The 20,297-nt window shown below is 36.8% G+C and overlaps 1 protein-coding gene across 1 annotated transcript; it reads left to right on the forward strand.

The window, feature by feature from the left end:
* Positions 1–1,531: 1,531 nt before the first annotated feature.
* LOC103260194 (olfactory receptor 8B12-like) lies at positions 1,532–19,225 on the forward strand. Its single transcript, XM_008057845.2, has 2 exons — positions 1,532–1,632; positions 18,277–19,225. Exon 2 carries the CDS (start codon positions 18,293–18,295, stop codon positions 19,223–19,225), a length of 933 nt encoding a protein of 310 aa, XP_008056036.1. The 5' UTR covers positions 1,532–1,632; positions 18,277–18,292.
* Positions 19,226–20,297: the final 1,072 nt, after the last annotated feature.

The following is a 20,297-nucleotide window of genomic DNA, read 5'->3' on the forward strand; positions in this document are numbered from 1 at the left end:
TGGTCTCTTGCCACTTTTTATCCCTGATTCAAGTTGTAATCCTGAGCAACTGGGCAGTTACTGAACCTCTCTGAGATACTGCTTCCTCTCCTTTGCTGTGAGTAATGGGTTCCCTGTGTGCACCCTTGTATAACTAAGCCTGAATTACTGACCTACCAAAGGAGCTGACTATATCAGGGTATTTTTCAAAACTTGGAGTGTACTCATATGGGAAGGGCACAGATAAGTGCAGAAAGAATAGACATTCCTCATTGCTCATCTTCTCTGTATTAAGGCTGGTCATTTTCCTGTTACAGCACATAAGTTCTTATTTTGGAATCATGAGTTTGGTTTGGTCCATAAAAAAGTTCTTCTCTCCTATATGCAGAGATGACTCTCAAGAAGGGAATAGCAGTGGGAAATGTCTCAAGAGAGACTACTTTATTTTCATTTGTTTCACAAATGAACAAGAACTCTGGTTCAAACTCTTTTTATATTTAGAGCGTGGTAACTTTAACTGGGCTGAATTCTCTCCTTAACATCATGATGAGCTCTTCTTCAGCTTGTTCTTAGATCTATTACTCCTTTGTCATTTACATTAAAATGATAATAAACTCTATATCAGAGAGGAGCACCAACACTAATTTCAAGTGCGAGATTCCGTTTTTTTCTTCCGCTGCTTTTTTATTAGTGAACCCTCTGTTTTAATACTTGTGACCTGGATCACAACGGGACTTGTGTCCCTCAAGTCTGTTCTCTGCCAGTATTTGGTTTTCACTGGGGTAGGTATGGATAATGTCATGGCCCACCCAGAGGTAATGGTCAGTCTGTTTTTCTGTGGCCATAGCATCATCAAACACTGAGTGTGTAGTACACCTCTTTTCATCAAACTCTTCTTTATCAGCACCTGTTTCACAAGTTGGTGGGTTTTGTAGTCAGGAGCATTATGACTGACCATCTTCATTTCTGACATACTATTCTTTTCACCATCCTCAATTTTATCTCTCCTTTGGCAAATCCAAAAGTTTTATTTTTCTTTGGTTCAAGTAGATACATGTACCTCAGTTCACTTCCTGGGACTGAGAACTACACCAGTGGTCTTAAATTTAAGTATGTATCTGAGTCACTTGGAGAGCCTGCAGAAATGCAGATTCTGGGCCCATTCACAGAGTTTCTGATTCAGTAGGTCTATGATAGGCTCCATAATTTTTATTTCTAAGAAGATCCTGGGTGATGCTTCTGCTATTATTTTGGGAATCACCCTCTTAGAATCACTGACTACACCATTGTCTTCTACAATTAGTGGCAGCCATGCTGGGCTGACTCCCCAACAGTTCATTTCCTGAGATGAGAATGCTGAAATTTTTCCTGTGAGTTGAAGATTTACTGATATATACAGTGAATTTTGTTATTGAATTTTTTCATGTTCTGAATTATAAACATTTTCCTTCAAAAAACAGATAGTTAAAAAAATTTTTCTCAGTTGTTTTTTTCATTCCCTTTCCTCTAGGTGCAATCTTCTCCCACGCTCTTCATTCGGTTTCCTTTCCTTCAGTTGTGGATAGAGTTCACCAGAAGACCCTAAGATGAAGACTCATGTTAAAGTGATTTCTTTGGAGGTATTCCAGGGAGATCCAGTAGAGGAATGCAGAAGTGAGTCTAAAGAAGACTGAGAAAGTGTGCAATATCAAGCAAATTTTGACAATGGGTAACTTTGGCTCAAACCTGCATGGAGTCTTTGAAGACACTGTGTGACATGCGTCAGAATTGTCCTGGGTAGGGACCAGGCAACAGGAGTATTTTTGCTTTGACACATGTCAGTTATGGGTTCAGGGATGCTCTAGGAGAAATGAGTTTTCAGGCTCTCTAGGATCTCCTGAGCAGGAATGTGGGCTCTGACATCCTAAGTGAAGCTCTCTGGCAAATAAAGGTAGATGCTGGCTGTTGGGAGTTTGTGAAAGTTCACTTGAAGCTGTTGTGCATCAAAATGAGAACAGGATTTCAGGGCATGTGGGTGGAACACTGACAAGTATCTGGTATACCTTCCAACTGGCAGAGGTGTTCTATGTTACTGATGTGACATTAAGGAGAGAAGCGTTGCATCTGAATCGGTCATTTGCTATTTGTCTCCTGAGCAGTCTTCTGGATATATTTTCTGCTCTGAATTCTTGATCACAAACAAAATTCATAATAGAGCATATCCATTTTTTATTCTGATGTTTTATTGAGTAAAATTTTGATTTTGTTAATTGTGAATTACTTATTCTCTCTTGGAATGGACGAGAAGAGGTCTGTTTTGCTATTATTGATATCCTAACTTCCTCAGCCTTTGGTCTTCCCAGACATTTAGAGATAGAACCACTGACTCTGCTCCACTTTTACCCTCTTCCTATTCCATTTCTGACCCCCCTAAAAAATAAACAGTTTTCAGCAGACACCCACCCTCCTGGAGAACTTGAATGTCTTCTTGCTGCTCCCAGACCTCCTGTCCAATAACCACAAGATATTTGGGTGGCTTACACTTTATTATTTTGTTCTTTTTATCCATTTGTGCCTCATTTGTAGGGTTGTATTTCTGACTATGCTGATTATCCTCCACTTCCCCTTCCAAATACATTCTCTGCACTTATCCATCCTGCTCTGACCCCTGGGGTTCTGGCTGATTTGGACTGCATCAGCAGATTCTTGCCCTTTGTCTTTGCAAGCAATGCAGAGGAAGAGGAGAGTGAGCCAGCAGGTATATTTCCCTGGTCTTTCCCTGCAGGAGTGCTGTAGACTGCATCCATCTACCAGGAGTCACAAGCACGCCAAGAGCCCCTCCTACACAGCTCTCCTTGCCACTTCAGCCTACATGTGGTAATGGTGCCTCCTTTACTAGTCCTGGGATGCTGCACAAGCTCTTGTAATTTTCCTACATCCTACACATACTTTGAAAATAGTTCCTGTTCGCTCTGCCTAATCAAATCATATAAGTTTGTCTTTCCCTGGACATTTTTGCACCGGAAGGCCTAGCTATTGGGCAGTGGGATCTGTTTTCTAGAACCGCTGCTAATCGTCTTTTGGTCCCTCTTTCCTCACACAAATGGCAGCATGAAGTGCCCTTTTACTTCTTTGAATTTAAGAATGCTATTGCAAGAAGCGAGAGCTGGTGAGTTGTTCCAGAACAACACCTAGGCTTTTTCTTCTCGAAGTTACATATGGTGTGGGAAAACAAACTTCTAAAACAGTTTATAATTTGTTTGTTTACCCAACGATTGCACAGAATGGTCTGGATCCCCAGAAGCAAGGCAGGTCACCAACCAGTATAGGGAAGCATCTGGGCTGAAGGGGAAATAGTCTTTGAGAGACTGCTCTTTTTACATTTTCTAGTTACTTTTTTGAGATATTTTGAAAAATCAATATTTCAGCAGTGAAACAGTTCTCAGTTATATTTATGAGACTTTGGAAGCAAGAATTTAACATGCAACTGTGTGCTTATGTGAGATAAGCAATGATATGTTTTTTCTCAAGCAGAAACCTGATTTGGGAAAATGATTTCCCCCTCTTTCTAAATGGGCCAATTCTCTCTGGCCAAAAGCATATAATTTCTCTTAAATTGGCACCTATCTTCAATATCCTAACAGAGTAAAAAATTGGGAGAAATTATCGTCTTTATTCTTATCTCTGCTCTCCTCCTTAAGAGAGAGCAGTGACTTATCACTAATTGCTGAAGCTGGAAGACCGAACTGGAGATGAATGGCCCAGTCTCCACTGGGTTATCTTTTTAGGACTGGCTTGTTCTCTGGAGTAGCATTTGTATCCTTTCATATACCCTGCTAGCCTGCTGGGTTGGAAAGGTCTGATATTGCTCATGTCTCCTTGTGTTGGGTTCATTAGACGTATCCGGAGAAAACAGTGAGGGAATTAGAAAATCCCACTGTGGCTGCAAATCTAAGTTGAGACCTCTGGTTAACTTCATCAGTATTAAAGCTGATATTATAATCTCCTGTGAGGATTCTGTGTCTTATATCTTAACTTGTCCTTTACTGGGAGTGCAAGGAGTACAATGAATGATGATCATTTTTTAACAATTCAACAACCTCCTTCTTACCCTTCCATATATTCAGTGATTCAGTCCATAATATCACTTGCCTTCGCCCACATATGCAGGGGTCTACTAGGTTACCTGTTCTTTTTTTTTATACTTTGTTTTGTTTGTTTGAGTCCTTATGCCTGCGATGCACTTCTCCCTCTGCTATTTATCCACTTATTATTAATGACTCATAGCAAAGTGTTCTTAGTATGTTATAAATTTGATAATATACTTTCTTAGAAATAATATAATAGTAACATAATGAAACATTGTTTCGGAGTGAAAATTTAAAGTAAAATAAATGAAAGATAATATCAATAATAAGTTATAAAAGCAAAAATACACCAAATATTAAAACATGTATTATTTTGCATAAAAAAAGGCTTAATTTTATACAATGGGCCATGCATGATTTTCTGAATTGATTATCTAAGCAATAAAGTGCTTCATACATAAAATATAGTGCAATTACATGGCCTATAACTCTACTGCGATATTGATCACTTAAAACATAAATATATATGTTAAATAAGCATTTAGCTAACAATAATGTAATTAGCTTTAATAAAAATTAAAAAGAATTTGGAGATGCATTGAGGCCTCATTATTTTATAAACCTGTCTAGAAAATTTTAAAGTGATACTTATATTCAGTAGCTATCTGCATAGTATTAAGCCATGTTTACGTTTCTTCTATTACCATCAGAACAGCATAACCTGGCTTAATTTTTAAAGAAATAGCCATTGTCATAAGACAAAATGGAGACATAGATTGCATTAATGCATGGAATAACACACAGAAATCTTCCCCCTCAAAGTACTACAACACACAACATAGATGAATTTATTTTACAGACATAATGATGATCAAATAAACCAGACAAGATATGTGAAGTTCAAGAACAGACAAAGTTAATCTACGAAGGGAGAATACAAAATACGGTAACTTTTGGGGATGGTGGTGGTGCTGTTGACAGGAAAAGGGCATGAAGGAACATTCCAGGGTATTGGAAATGTTCTGTATCTTGATCTGAGTAGTGATTACAGATAGTGTCAAACTCTGAAAATGTCTGCACTTTATGTATGTCATACCTAGTGTGGGATGAAGACATGCATATGTGTTATAAATGGGTTAAAAAATAAATTCTGGGTATGATGGACTAAAACCCTACCAGACAACATCCCTGCCACAACAACAACAACAACAAAAACCCTTAAATGTGGACAAAATAAAGAAAAGCAAAACACCTTCCTGAAGGTGATGTAGAGTGAAGAGAAACAGACTCATCCTTGTAGGGAATGAATAATCACTTGGGGAAGGAAAAGCAGGAAGAAATACCAAGTTCTCATTCTCGTGGTTTTTGTCCCTTGGCACTCAGTGCAGCTTATGCAGTACTCATGTGGATAAATTCACAGTCTTTGGGATAGAAGACCAGAAAAGTAAAGTCAAAAAATCACAAATACTGAAAATAGATGGGAAAATTCTGGAAACAAATGAACCAGAGAAAAGTTTCCCAAACTAGATTCTGTCACATCTCTGACACCTAAACCATACATATGCAGAACAGACTCGGCAGCTTAAGCAACTCGGATAAAGTTAAAATATCACAGATGCTCAATACATGGAGTTTTCAGTTCAAGCCCAGCCAAGGAATTACCTGATAAAAGGAGGAAAACAACACTAATTGGAGAAAAAACAACCAGAATCCAAAATCTCCACTTAACATTCACAGTGTCCAGGATACAGTCCGAAGTTACCTAATCAATCAAGAACTATGAAAATTAAAAAAAAAAAAACTTTTCAAGACAAAATCAATTATATTAGATGACAAGATGAACCAGATGCTGAAACTAACATAAGTATTTTACCGAAGTTTATCCTCTAAGTAAAGCAAAATATGTTTTTTTAAATGAGTGAAAGTCTTAGATGAGGAGTGATAAGCATATAAATAAAAACATCAAATAAGAAAGTTCTAGAATGCAAAATGACAATTTCTGAAATAATAGAATGGATGTAGTTAACAGCTGATTGGATATGACTGAAGAAAGAATAAGCAAACTTGAAGATTGATCAATAGATATTATCTATGGTAAAATGCAGAGAACAACATTGAGGATCATGAACAGAGCCTCAGAGGCTGGTTAGATGATATAAAAACATCAAGTATGTTTAACTGTAATATCACAAGGAGAGAAGAGAAAGAAAGGGACACAAAAAATATCTGAAGAAACAACCCTTCAAAATTTCCTAAATCTAATAAAAAACAGACATTTTAGATGTAAGAGCTAAAATGAATACCAAACAGAATTAATTCAAAGAAGCCCTATGGAGGAAAATATGAAGAGCAAGTCTTAAAAATCTTTAAAGTGCTAAAAAAAAAAACAAGCAAAAAACCCACAAAAACAAAAACATCACCACTGTCAACTTGAATTTATTCAAGATCAAAAGCAAAATAAAGAAACTTTCAGATAAAAGAAAAATAAAAGAATCTATTGTCAGCAGACTTAAGTATAAGAAATGGCAAAATAAATTCTTCAGGATGAAGGCAAATTACCTCAGATAAAGCTGGTATCTTAAAAAAAGAAAAAAATAGCAAAACTAACACAAGGAATGAAAGATATCTGAATCATAAGAAATGTTATTTTTTTCCACTTCTGGATATATAGACAAAATTATAAAAACAAGATATGGAAGGGATATTTACAGAATCATGTTCATGGCAGTATTATTTGCAATAGTCAAGAGATGGAAGTAACCTAGATGTCCATCAACAAATAAATGGGTAAAGAAGTGTGGATACCTACAATGTTACAATTTTCTCTCAGTTTATATAGAAGTTACTTATTGATTTAAACAAAAATTTTAACATTTTATTGTGAAATGCATAATATACATAACTGTATTATATATATCAGCTATAACACAAAGGATGGGCATATGGACCCATGTGTTGCAAGATTTCCATATTTTCCATGGAATGGTAAATTATTAGCTACAGGATGACTGTGGAAGGTTAAGAATGTGTACTAGAATAGGGCTATTATTAACAGGGCAACCACTAACAAGTTAATGCAAAGAGTATAGTTAAAATAATTAACTGGAAAGTTAAAATCTAATTGTAAAAAATTTTCAAAATTTTTCAAATTCAGCCCAAGAGGAAAGAACTAGATTTGAAGGCTAGGAGTCCCCTAATAATTCAGCCCACATGAAGCACTAAAGAGTGGAGTTCTCCTGTTGGCCAGTCTGGTCAAACACTCAGTGTCCTATCAGAGACTGTTTGAGGCAGTTAGTTGCCACATGACTCTGTTTCTGTTGTGGACCCCTCTAACTAACTTACATGCTGAAAAAAAATCTTGTTTCCAGGTTTTTTATGGAAAAAATGGAAAATGATAGTAATTTAAGCTAATATTTCTCACTTTTTTTTTTTTGCCTCTTCCTTGTTGGTCTTCCAAGTACATGCTTTAGGACCTTGAGCAATTATCATAATTCCATAAGAAAGGGATTGGCAGTAGTGGGAAACTGCCAGGGGAGAGGGAGTGGGATTGGCAGTTGAAGGAAACTGCCAGGATAGGGACACATCTCATCAATAAGGGTACCTGCATAGTAAACATTTGTATACCTAACCTTGAATTGTATCCCACATCTTTAAAAAAAAGTACATGCTTTAGGTGGGTTTTTAAACTGTTGGCCGCAATTTGATAGTGAGCAATGGCAGCAATCCACTCAAGCAGAACTTGGGAAAATGCCAGGGACATCAGCAACAGGGGATCACATATCTATAAGCTTGACCATCCAATCCAAGGGCCACTCCAGCCTCAGCTCTTTGAAGTGGGGCCTGTGTGGTGAGGCAGCAGAGCACCTGAGAGCATCTGCAACTGCATGCACAAGTGAAATGATATTGCAGAGTGTGGACAGGCAGAGTCATCGTGGTGGAATCCCAGGACAGACAGGTAAGGATACAACTACTTTAGGCAGCTGACTCTGAGCAGAAAGTGTCTGTCGCTACCATCTTGGGAGTGTCTGTGCTAAAGGAAGGAGCAGATTTTCTAAATAACTTGCCAGGCTATGGGCTAGGACACTGGTAATTATAGGGAAGCTTGATTGTGGTCAGAACTTCAACTGGTGACAGTGCCAGGCTGCTCTCCTTAAGTAGGTGGAGCCCTGTGGCTTTATGCTGCCCTCTTATTAATGAGTGTGGTGGGGAGAGGGAGTCCTATGAGGTAAGACCACCCATTTAATTGGTGTTGAATTTAGTTTGAGTTTTCTTAAGTGCATTGAAGGCTTTCATTTTGTTGTTTGAAGTAGGATTAGAGATTCAAGTCTTAGCTAGGATTGCTATCTCAGTATAATCATCTTTGATTGCTGTGACAGACGTAGTTCTCATTCTTGGTTCAATCCCACAAACTTCTCTGTATTTGGTGTTAACGTTTGCTCTCTGCCACATACCATTTTCCAAAATGTTTCAATCACATTATTACAATTCCATTTGAGACCCTCAAAGTTCTCTAGAAAAGTTAGAAAATGCATGGAATTGTAGAGTAATAGAAAGATGAACTTTGAAATGTTAAGGTAAAAGGCTTCCATAGGAGGCAGTCCTAATTGCTATGTGGTTTTGAACAAGTCATATGTACCTTGAATTTATTATCTGTAAAATGGGAAAATAAAAACATCTTTGAAGCCTTGTGACTTCAACTACCTGATTTCAGTCTACTGCTCAGGTTATAAGGGCCTCTTTGTGAGTTACCACAAAGATGCTCTAACTCTCTTACTGGACAGTGGCTAATGGTTAGTGGTCTTACATTATCTGTCTGCCAGACAAGCAATTTCTTTGTCTCTGAAAGAAAATTATTTTCTTAGGTTTTAGTCAATGCACCTACAATAGTGTTTCTCTCCATATTCCTAGGTCTTCCTCAATAAAACCCTTAGCAATTGAGCAGTCACTGTGTACCAGGCACTGTCCATGCCTGATCTCTCAAGCAGGATTGCAATCTCTTCACCCAATTAGACAATGAGTTGAGTCAGTGGCTAGTCTCTATTTTACTGCATTTTTTATTATAACACATTTGGTACCACTTGCATTGGTCCAGGTTCTCCGAGAAGCAGATGTCAAGACAAGATTAGATAGGTAACATCTGTTAGGGAAAATAGGAAGGGAGTTAAAGCTTCAAGAGCTATCAGAGTGCAAGGTTGATTGAAAGGTGACAGAAAATTCTTCGGTCAAATTTTATGAGAGGAGTTTCAAACCCAGTAGTAATAGGCCTACTTTAATATCTTTGTTCCTTTAAGTCATTGGTTAGCATGACCTGTGGGAAGCATGGGCTCAATGTAAATGTGATAATAATTGATTTTAGAATGCAGCAGCAGGAGTGATTAGTCATTCACACTTCCTGAAGTACTATATCTGAAAAGTGCATTTTCATAATCACCATAAGGAACTTAAATAGAAAGTACTAATGTTTATTTCATTTAAAATATCCCCTCAAATATAATTTACTGTTTATAGCACAAATTAGAAACACATGTTATGGGGTTTATAACACGGTGAAATAAAACATACAACAATGAAGGCATAAAGAATGGAAGGGGAAATGGAAATATATTATTTTAAGGTTATTTATATTTAGCACAAAGTGTTAAAATATTATTTCAAGAGAGATTTTATAAAATAAAGTTGCATATTGTCAATGCTACTAGCAACCACTAATAAAATGTGTTATAGTTAATAAGCCAGCAAAGAAGATGAAAGAGTACACGAAAAAAGCTCTCAAATAAACCAAAAGATGGCAGGAAAATAGGGGGAAAAAAGTAACAAAGATCAGACCAGATGGGATGAGTAGAAAACAAATAGCAAGAGCGTAGGCTTAACTCAATAATTATATCGAATATAAATACTAAACATGCCAATTAAGAGACAGAAAAAATTACACAGGATTAAAAAAATCAAAACCCAATTATATGAAGTTTAAATAAGCTACACTTTAAATAGAAAGAAAGATATTTTCTTTAAAAAGGATGAGAAAAGATACATTGTGCAAGAACTAAAGCATAAGAAATCTGGAATAGCTATATTAATTTCTGACACAGTAGACTTCAGGACTTGGAATGTTAACAATGATCCTTAGGGATATTTTATAATAATTTAAGTACCAAGTAATCAAAAATGCATAAAAATTCTAATGTATCTCCAACTAATATCAGAACTTCAGATACATAAAGCAAATATTGACAGAACTGAGAAAAGATATAGAAAAATTCACAATTCAAGTTGAAGATTTCAACACTCCTCTTTTAATAACTGATAGAATAAATACAAAATTATTATAGACATAGAAAACTTAAATAATACTATTAACTTGCATGAACAAAATGACATTTATAGAACATCTTACTCAACAACAATAGAATATAGATGTTTTGCAAGTGCACATGGAAAATTCACCAAGATAGACCATATGTTGGAACATTAAACAAGTTTCAATAAATTTAGAATACTGAAAACATACAGAATATGTTCTCTGACTACTGTGGAATTAAATTAGAAACCAAAAACAGTTCTCTGCAAAATCTCCAAATATTTGGAAATTTAACTGCACGCTTCTAAATAACCCAATTGTTGAAGATAAACACACAATGGAAATCAGAAAATATTTTTTAACTGAATAAAAATGAAAAAAATTGCTGAATACTTCATGATTTACCCAAAGCAGTTTTTAGAGAGAAATTTGTAATTGTCAATGTTCATATTAGTGAAGAAAAGTTTAAAACCAGTGGCAAATGGTTCTCACTCAGGAAACCTAGAAATAGAAGAGCAAATTGAACCCAAAGTAAATAGAAGGGAAGAAATGATAAAGATGAAGTATAAATTAATGAAATTAAAAAACAATTAATAGAGAAAACTCAATGAAAACAGAATCTGGACCTCTCAAGAGATCAATAACATTTTCATTTTTTAATTAAGAAAAATTTAGCTACTCTGATCAAGAAAAAAATTAGAAACAAGAATCAATGATGTCAAGAATGAAAGAGAGTCAATCACTACAGATCTTATAGACATTGAAAATAATAAAGGAATATTATGAACACTTTGTGCCTGTAAAGGTGATAACTTAGAGGAACTAAAAAATTCTTTGAAAGATGCAAATTAGAACAATTTACAAAAGAGGAAACAAAACTCAGAACAGTTCTTGATATACTAAAGAAATGAAATTTGAAACTGGTGAAGTGAGGACCAGTGGGAGGCCCAAACTTCACCTGTCCGTAGATCACTTATGTACCTAATCGTGACTTGTACCCCACATCTTTAAAATTAAAAAAAAATAATAAAATTTGTTCTCAATATGCTTACAAAGTAAATTTCAAGCTAAGACGGTTTCAATGTGGAATTCTTCCAAGCATTTAAGTTCAAAATATAACAGTGATATGAAAGAAGACAATTGGAGTGCAAGAGTACAATTTATTTAAAGTCATTTTCACCTCCTTTTTTCCCCGTTGAATGCATGAAAACATTAGTTATCCTAATTCTTGAAATTTTCTCTTTTTTTTTTTTGCCTCTGTGAATTTCATAAATTCAAGAAATATTTGCTAAATGAATATTTATTAAAGTCAACTTTTAAAAATGTTTTCAGCTTTTGTTCAATAATAGTTTTCTTCAAAAAGCTTTAATAAGCACAACTGAGAAGCATGATGAAGCTTTGTACACATCTATTTTTATTATTTGAAGATCTGACTTTGGAAGTAGTAAACTCATAACTCTTTAAAATCTGAAGGGTTCTAGGATTGTGAAGTGAAAGGAAAGGTTAAAATTTGGTGAAACTTTCTATTTCTTTGCCTCATTTCTTTCTAGCTAAAGTCACATTTTATATGCTATGAACATTTGCAATTTCTCTGGTTTTCAGATAGGAAAACTATGTCTCAATTTTTCCAAATTCACCCAGCCAATGAATGATGGAGTTGTAATTTGACTACAGGTCTGTTTGTCTCCAAATCTTGCTCTCAGCACTTCTACTTGGTTTTTCTGACATTTCCATTGGTCAATTTTCTTCTCCCATTTTATGATTGTGAGAATTTCTGAAGATGTTTAGTTCTTTTTGTTTTTTGGAATGGAAAATTTTATTTATCATAAAGGTTTGCAGCCTGGAGGGTAGACATTCTGACAGACTGGGAAGGATAGCCTATAGCCAGAAACTGGAAATAGCCACTTCCAGGAAGGGGCAAAGGGAACAGAAGTGAGCAGGGTGGCCTAATATACATATATAATAAGCTATAGGAGTCATAAATATTTGTGAAAGGACTATGGGCATACACAATTTAACTTTATGCCCTTTCATGGTACTCATGTTAAAAAAAAAAGTTCACCTTAGCAAGATCTAAGGATGGAATTTTTGGCCCTCTTACTTCAAAAGGTAAGGCAGAGAAGGCAAAAATCCTTACTGCGAATTCTCCCTAGACTGGTCAGAACCACTCCCTGGTCCATGGTCTTTTATCAGACAAAAAAGGAGTGGCATCAGGTGGTTGGATATCAGTATTGGAGTCTTTTGATTTTGTTTTTTGTGTTTTTTTTTTTTTTGAGTTGGAGTCTCACTCTGTCACCCAGACTGGAGTGCAGTGGCTGCTCCCGGCCACCGCAGCCTTGACCTGCTGGGCTCCGGCGATTCTTCCGCCTCAGACTTCCGAGTAGCTGGAACTACAGGGCGCGCGCTACCACATCCAGCTCATTTTTTATTTATTGTAGAGATGAGGTCTCGCCAGGTTGCCCAGGCGGGTCTCGAACCCCGCGGGCTCAGGCAATCCACTCACCTCAGCCTCCCAAAGGCGCGAGATTACAGGCTGAGCCACCGAGCCCAGCTATGTTGGAGTCTTTTGAAAGGGCTGGTTTTTGTTTAGCCTTAGGGAAAAAAGACTAATAGTGGTTAGTGTGTTGGGGTGTGATATAACTAGGCCTTTCTGGCCTCCTATCCTGTCTTGGTGGATAACTCAGTTTTCAAGGTTAATCTGTGGGGTCCCTTTGGCCAAAAAAAAGAATTTTATTTTTAATTTACATTCTCCCCCTTTCAGCCAAGATCTGCCAGATGCAGCAGCAATGGCCAAACTATTTTGTAAGATATTGTTGCCAGAATAGTGGGAAGTGTTTAGTTCTTAACCCTTGACTATTCTGTCTTTAGATATTTCTGCTTGGAACAATTGATCATTCTTCTGTGACCACCTATGTTTAGCTGATTCCTCAGTTTGTATTTTGACCCCTTTTCTCCCAAGCTCTGATCCTCCATTGCCATTTCGTTTTTACTTATTATTCCTTTTGAAGGTTTTTGGTAGTATTTTATCAGATTGACTAAAATTCAGCTTCTTACCCTATCCACTCCTTATTTGGTTATTTCTGCCATCCTATTCGTGGTTCCCTGGGCTCAAAATTTTAGTCAGGTTTTATTTGTGCTTCTTTTCTTTCTGTTCTTCTCTAAACTATAGAGTTATTAAATTCTATTCTTTCATGATGCTATCTCTAGACACTGCTTTTGCATTACTGTTTCTATTGCTTATGAAACCTTATTAACTGCCTTCAGTCTTTCCCTGTTTTAGCTGATCCCGTATACCCCTGTACTCTAATATATTTCTTTTATCCAACGGCATAGATATGAATAATAATAATAAAATAATCCTTTTTTATGCCTTCTATGTTGTATATTCTATGTGCTAGAAACGGCACCATTTATGATTATTATGCCTATTTTAAGATAAGTAACTTGAAACTCAGGAGAAGTTTAACCAAATTTTTAAGTCCACACAGCTAGTAAATGCCAGAACACATAATTGTAGAGGTCGGCTGATTCCAAAGTTTATGCTCTGAACACATACAGAGATCATAAAATTTGTCATCTAACTGGGACATATTTCATAACAAAAGAGGTTGCTACTAATAATTTTTCTGGGACAATAGATGTAAAATGAGACCATCCCAAACAAACCAGGAGTTGGCCAAATATCTCTTTTGGGAACAAAACAAATATATGTTAATCTTTGTACTTATTGAGCTCAGGGTAACAACTGGGCATAATACTGGAATACTTTAGGAGAGAAGTCATATAAGCAGGACAGGAGATATGAGAAATTTAGGAACTAAATAATAAAGAGAATGTTTTTAAAGTCATGAGATGAGATCACCAAACATTTAAGTAGGAAGAGGCACAGATAATTGAGAACTGATCACTGGATATTTTGAAACATAAGCTAGGTTAAGAGTATAAACAGACAATGTAAAATGCCTCTGTTAGACTGAAAATCTTTGAGAAAATTAATCATTTCTTTTGAATGCCTTTTCTTATTGCATTTTAATATTCCAAATACATATATTAAAAGTCAATATAACATTAAGTATAATGCAGACTACGTGACTTCTAATAGATGAATTTAATTTTGTGCCCATACTTAGAGCCTGACTGAAGTCATTTCAAATGAAAACACTTCAGCTGCCATCTTTTCTCTGTGGATAGACTTTCTGACTCTTTTTGTGGCAATTGTGGTTTGTTCTTGTATTTCTCTTGTTTGGAGTGAAAGCTACTGCCTTCACCACCACCCATGTACTGTTTGGTAATCTACCAGACATTTGAGAGTTAATGCATGTGCCATATGTACAAAGACACTTTATGCACATACATTTACCACATGAATATGTTATAAATCATGTCTAACATATATTTTAATAATATTATCAATAAATAGAACAAGGAATCCATTATACAAAGATTCAAATTTTGGGAAAAGGGACAGTTCTGCATCCAAAGTGAAATAAACAAGAATATTTATTTCTATGCTTTTCTCTGCTTATACTGGAGTGAGTCAACAGTAAAAATGATTTAGAGAAACCCTGGTTCATTTGAAATAAAACTCTGATGCATTTGAAATGAAGTTTCCATGGAAACCATCTCTGAAGTGACAAAAACCTCAGAAGAACTTTTCCTGGTGTTGCATCATGTATACAAAAACCTGCTAAAGCTCCTAGAGGAAAGTGAACATTTATCGATTCCATAAGGCTCTTTTTGCCCTTGGGTCTCAAGAAGAACGTGCCTTGTGGGGCTTATTTTAATTTTTTTATAAATTATTGCTTTTCTCTATTTCTTAAGTGTGTGTAATGAGAGCGAGAACAAGGATTGGGATTCATTAGAATTACTCAGGGATGTGGACAGTTCTAAGTGTAAATTGACTAATGAGATGCCATCATTTGCTGAGACTGAGCTGAAGGTGAGCAAGCCCTCACTGATGTATGTGCATATTCTCATCCAGGCACAAGCATGTGTGCAGTGGTTTTAGTTGCTCTTGCCAGGAAGGAGATGGACTTCTGCCTTTGTGTTATGATTATATAACTTTTCCAAGAGAACTCTAGCTCTTAACTCTGACCAAAAACATATATAACCCATCTGCTAATTGAGGCTTAATTGTCCCCAATAAAGATTTTTATTTCTTGGCTATGAAATCTCTCATACTTAACATGTAAAAGTCTGTGGTAAGGAGTATACAATGCAAGTTGCACACAAAACTTTATTAGCCTTTATATCAGTCCCAGGCAATAATCTACATTGCATGACTTGTGATAATCTAAATCTTCAGCAAGGTCTCTTGCTCTACTATCTTCTTAATATGTCCAGATTTTTTTCCCTTAGAGCCAATACTTTGGCTCAAGGTATTATATTTAAAGTGCTGGACAAAAATGTGATACCTTGAAAGGGTATTGTAATAAGCCATGAATGCCCAATGTCAATGTTTTAGTAGAGTAACTGGTCTTATCAAGCAAATACTTTTCAAGTCTCTTTTGCATTATTACTCAGATGTCAGATTACTCTGTTTAAAGTTGAAATCTGTACCCCTGCCTTTTCTACACGTCTCCCTTGCTTTCCTTTTCTTTATAGCACTTTTCATGTTACTTGTTTTACTCCTTTTCTTTGATGACTTTCCTGTCTTCCCTCACTTGAATGAAAACATGAGAGCGAGAATTTGCTTTTTTCCCCACTGATGTATTAGAAGAGTTTTGGGACATAGTAGATGTTCAATATGTATTTGCTGAAGGAATGTTATTCTTTTTTTTTTTTTGAGTTGGAGTCTCACTCTGTCGCCCAGACTGGAGTGCAGTGGCCACTCCCGGCCACCGCAGCCTCAACCCGCTGGGCTCCGGCGATCCTTCCGCCTCAGCCTTCCAAGTAGCTGGAACTACAGGCGTGCGCTACCATGCTCAGCTGATTTTTTGATTTATTGTAGAGATGAGGTCTCGCCAAGTTGCCCAGGTGGGTCTCGAACCTGCGGGCTCAGGCAATCCACTCACCTCAGCCTCCCAAAGGCGCGGGATTACGGGCTGAGCCACTGAGGCTGGCAGGAATGTTATTCTTGTTCATACCTTTCTTCAACTTTCCTATTATCTGACATATTGACTGTAATGTTCATTCACTGGTCTTTGCATCTTGACCAACGTTACATTATTTATCTAACAACTATTTGTTTTTAATCATCAGGCTTAAACTTCATGACCAGCTGGTGGAGGAAAATCAGATATTACTTTATTTTTGAGCTTGGAAATGTTCAAATAATTCTTGGTATATATTGGATGTGAGTGAAATAATGAATCTACTCCTCTGAGGTCCCTACTTTGAACTTTTCTGGCTCTAACACTTTCTACCCTTTCCCTTAGTCCATTTGTATTATAAAGGAATACCTGAGACTGGGTGATTTGTGAAGAAAAGAGGTTTATTTGACTCATGGTTCTGCAGGTTGTACAAGAAGCATGGTGCTGGCATTTGCTTCTGGTGAAGGCCTTAAGCTGATGGGGAAAGAAAACTAGCATGTAGTTGTCACATAGCAAGAAAGAAAGTGAGAGAGATGATAGAGGTTCCAGGTCCTTTTAAACAACAGCTCTTGTGGGAACTAACAGAGAGAAAACTTATTCTTTACCATGAGGTTGTCATTAAGTCATTTATGAGGGATCCCCCCCATAACCCAAACAACTTCCAATAAGCCCCATCTCCAAAATCGGGGATCAAATTTCAACATGGAATTTGAAGGGTTAAATATCCAAACTATAGCAATTGCCCTTTAAAATTACTTATTTTTATCTAACAAAAATCTCATGAGAGCCTTCCTTGTAAGTAAAAATGGTGCTTTAGGGAATTTATTATCACTCACAGAGTGGTGGTATATCCAGTGATTAAAACCATGCAATTTGGAGTTGGACAGAGCAGGGTTTGACTCAAGATTTTGGAATTTTTTAGCTGAGTGTTCTTCTGACATTTAAAATGGAAATTAACAGGTTTAGTTTATGAGGTTCTTGTGAGTAATAAATGAGGTAAAATAATTTGTATATTGCTGTTGGATCCTTGGTGTCCATATGAGGGTGCTGGGTCAGATACAGTGTTCGGTACACAGTAAGTGCTCAATACAAAGAAGGAAGAATTATTTTCCCCCACAACACTTTACTCTTAATTGTGCTTAGAAAGATGTAACTTGAGTGAAATAAGTTATCAAAAGCCACATGAAGCATTATCATGCGGGTAAACAAACATTCCATTTTCCTTAGGGAAAGTGGTCTCTGGCACTGGCCCTGAGGGAGCCTCTGTAACTAGCTCACTGGGGTCTCTAAGCCAGAATAAAACTCTTAGTTTCCCATTAGGGTATTAGGAAAGAATGCTGTCTCATCCCTGGAAGCTGGACAGGAGCCTTGGGGCAAAGCCACAATCAGAGATTGTGTTCTTCGGTCAACTAGAGAACCAAGATAAACTAGAGGTTTAGATTCCCAGTGTGGAGAAGCAGAAGCAGAGAATTCTGGGCTCCAAGTTGTCAGCTTCTTTTCAGCAGGGCCGTTTGTGGCTCCATGAAAAAGATAGATGAGGGTCAGTAGAGAACAATACCGTGGCTTCAAACTGAAGGTGGGTAAGTGCCTGTCAAACCTGTTGGGGGCTGCAACAGAGTGGTTAAAAGCTTAGACCAGGGGAGCCAGACTGCCCACGTTCACCTGGTGCTGCAACTCAGTAGCATTGAGACTTTGTGCAAGTGACTTGGGGCCAGTGTCCTCATCTGTGGAATGGGAATAGTTGTAATGCCACACTGCATTTAGAGTAGTGCCTGTCCCGCAGTTATTGCTCAATAAATGTTTCTTTTCTTCTCCCTCCCACCTCCTTAACTTTCATTAACTTCCATGGGATATAGCCTTTTTCTCTCTTTCTCAGTGACTTTTTTTTCTTCCTTCACAGACTCTCATAGAGCAGAATGACTGCAGAAAACTCCTCTGTGACAGAGTTTATCCTCGCAGGCCTAACAGACAGTCCGGGACTCCAGATCCCCCTCTTCTTTCTGTTTCTAAGTTTCTATGTGGCTACAGTGGTGGGGAACCTGGGATTGATAACCCTAATAGGGCTGAACTCTCATTTGCATATTCCCATGTACTTTTTTCTCTTCAACTTGTCCTTCATTGATTTTAGTTACTCTACTACTCTTACCCCTAAAATGCTGATGAGTTTTGTCTCAAAGAAGAACATTATTTCCTATGCAGGGTGTATGACTCAGTTTTTTTTCTTCTGTTTCTTTGTCTTTTCTGAATCGTATATTTTATCAGCAATGGCATATGACCGCTATGTGGCTATATGTAAACCACTGTTGTGCATGGTTACCATGTCTCCCCAGGTGTGTTTGCTCCTTTTGTCAGGTGTCTATGGCATGGGGATTTTTGGGGCTGTGACTCATATGGGAAACATAATGTTTATGACCTTTTGTGCAGACAACCTTGTCAATCACTATATGTGTGACATCATTCCCTTCCTTGAGCAGTCCTGCAACAACTCTTACATACATTTACTGGTGGTCTTTATTGTTGTGACCATTGGCATTGGGGTGCCCATTGTTACCATTTTTATCTCTTATGGTTTTATTCTTTCTAGCATTCTCCACATTAGCTCCACAGAGGGCAGAGCCAAAGCCTTCAGTACTTGCAGTTCCCATATAATTGTGGTATGTCTTTTCTTTGGGTCAGGTGCTTTTATGTACCTCAAACCACCTTCCATTTTACCCTTGGACCAGGGGAAAGTGTCTTCTGTTTTTTATACTGCTGTGGTGCCCATGCTCTACCCATTAATCTATAGCCTGAGGAACAAGGATGTCAAAGTTGCCCTGAAAAAAACCTTAAGCAGAAAATTGTTCTCTTGAAAATGATTGAGAAAGAGAACCAAAACCTTTTAAAAACAGGGTGTTTATTTTTTCAGTAAGGGGGACAAATTTCAGTGCTTTCTTCCTTAGAGAAAAATTTTAATGCTTCCTCTTAAGAGTACTTATTCTCTCTACTGCTTACTTGCCCCAACTATTCCAATCATTATTTTATGAAAATAGTTTCTATGGTTAAAGGGGGTTGAATAGGCCTACAAAAATTATTTAATACAGGCTCCTTTTAACACACATCACACTCTGAAGACTCATAAATATTTTTTAGGCTGTCCATTGACACGCATGTACCTAGTGCCAGAGTGAAGACTGAAATCCAGGTCTGGGAGTTTTATTTACTCTCTTCTGCTTTTCTTTAGCCATGCATGCTCTTGTTCCATCATTTTCCTGGCAGATTTCATTTTTGCAATTGTGTTGAAAGTGAAAAATTTGGTTGATGTAGTCTTGACAAAAAGATAAGATAAATTTTTTAAGCATGTTAGGGTGTGGGAGTGGGAACTATGTTAGTTTTCTTATAAAACAAGCATGGTGCCTGTTGAGATGGTGTACAAAGCCCTAAGAAGCAAGGCTAAAATTAAACCTTCTAAATAAGAGATGTACGGATTTAAGGGAGTTAAAGATGTTGAATGCAAGCTTCAGTCTTTATTTCTAGACTAATGAAGATGAAATCTGGAGCCTTACTTCTTGGGAGTGACTGATGTACATTAATAATAGATCACCTTGGATGTAAGTGAGCTACTATAGTCATTACATTTTAAGCCGCTGCATATATCTGTGATCTTCTCATAGCAGGGTATAAAGGAAATGCATGGTGGCCTCAGGAGAGGTAATAACTTCACAGCATTGGGTAAATGGAGGTACTGTTTTATAGAAAGAATCAGAGCAACTTTTTTTTTGACTTGAACGCATTTTTAATGTCAAAGGTTCTTTTGTAAACAATAGCATGTGAACTGTCTGAAAGAGATTTTAACTTATGAACTTTTTTTTGAGTTAAAGGAACTTTCTGTTACATAAAAAAGTTTGAATCAGTGTTTAGTTTTTTTTTTTATTGTAACATTTC

This window comes from Carlito syrichta, unplaced genomic scaffold (genome assembly GCF_000164805.1).
Source record: "Carlito syrichta isolate Samal-C Ts95f unplaced genomic scaffold, Tarsius_syrichta-2.0.1 Scaffold303139, whole genome shotgun sequence".
NCBI classification, from domain to species: Eukaryota; Metazoa; Chordata; class Mammalia; order Primates; family Tarsiidae; genus Carlito; species Carlito syrichta.

Excerpts from the sequence above, each read along its gene's own strand:
- LOC103260194 (XM_008057845.2), top strand. The coding sequence starts at position 18,293 with ATGACTGCAGAAAACTCCTCTGTGACAGAGTTTATCCTCGCAGGCCTA.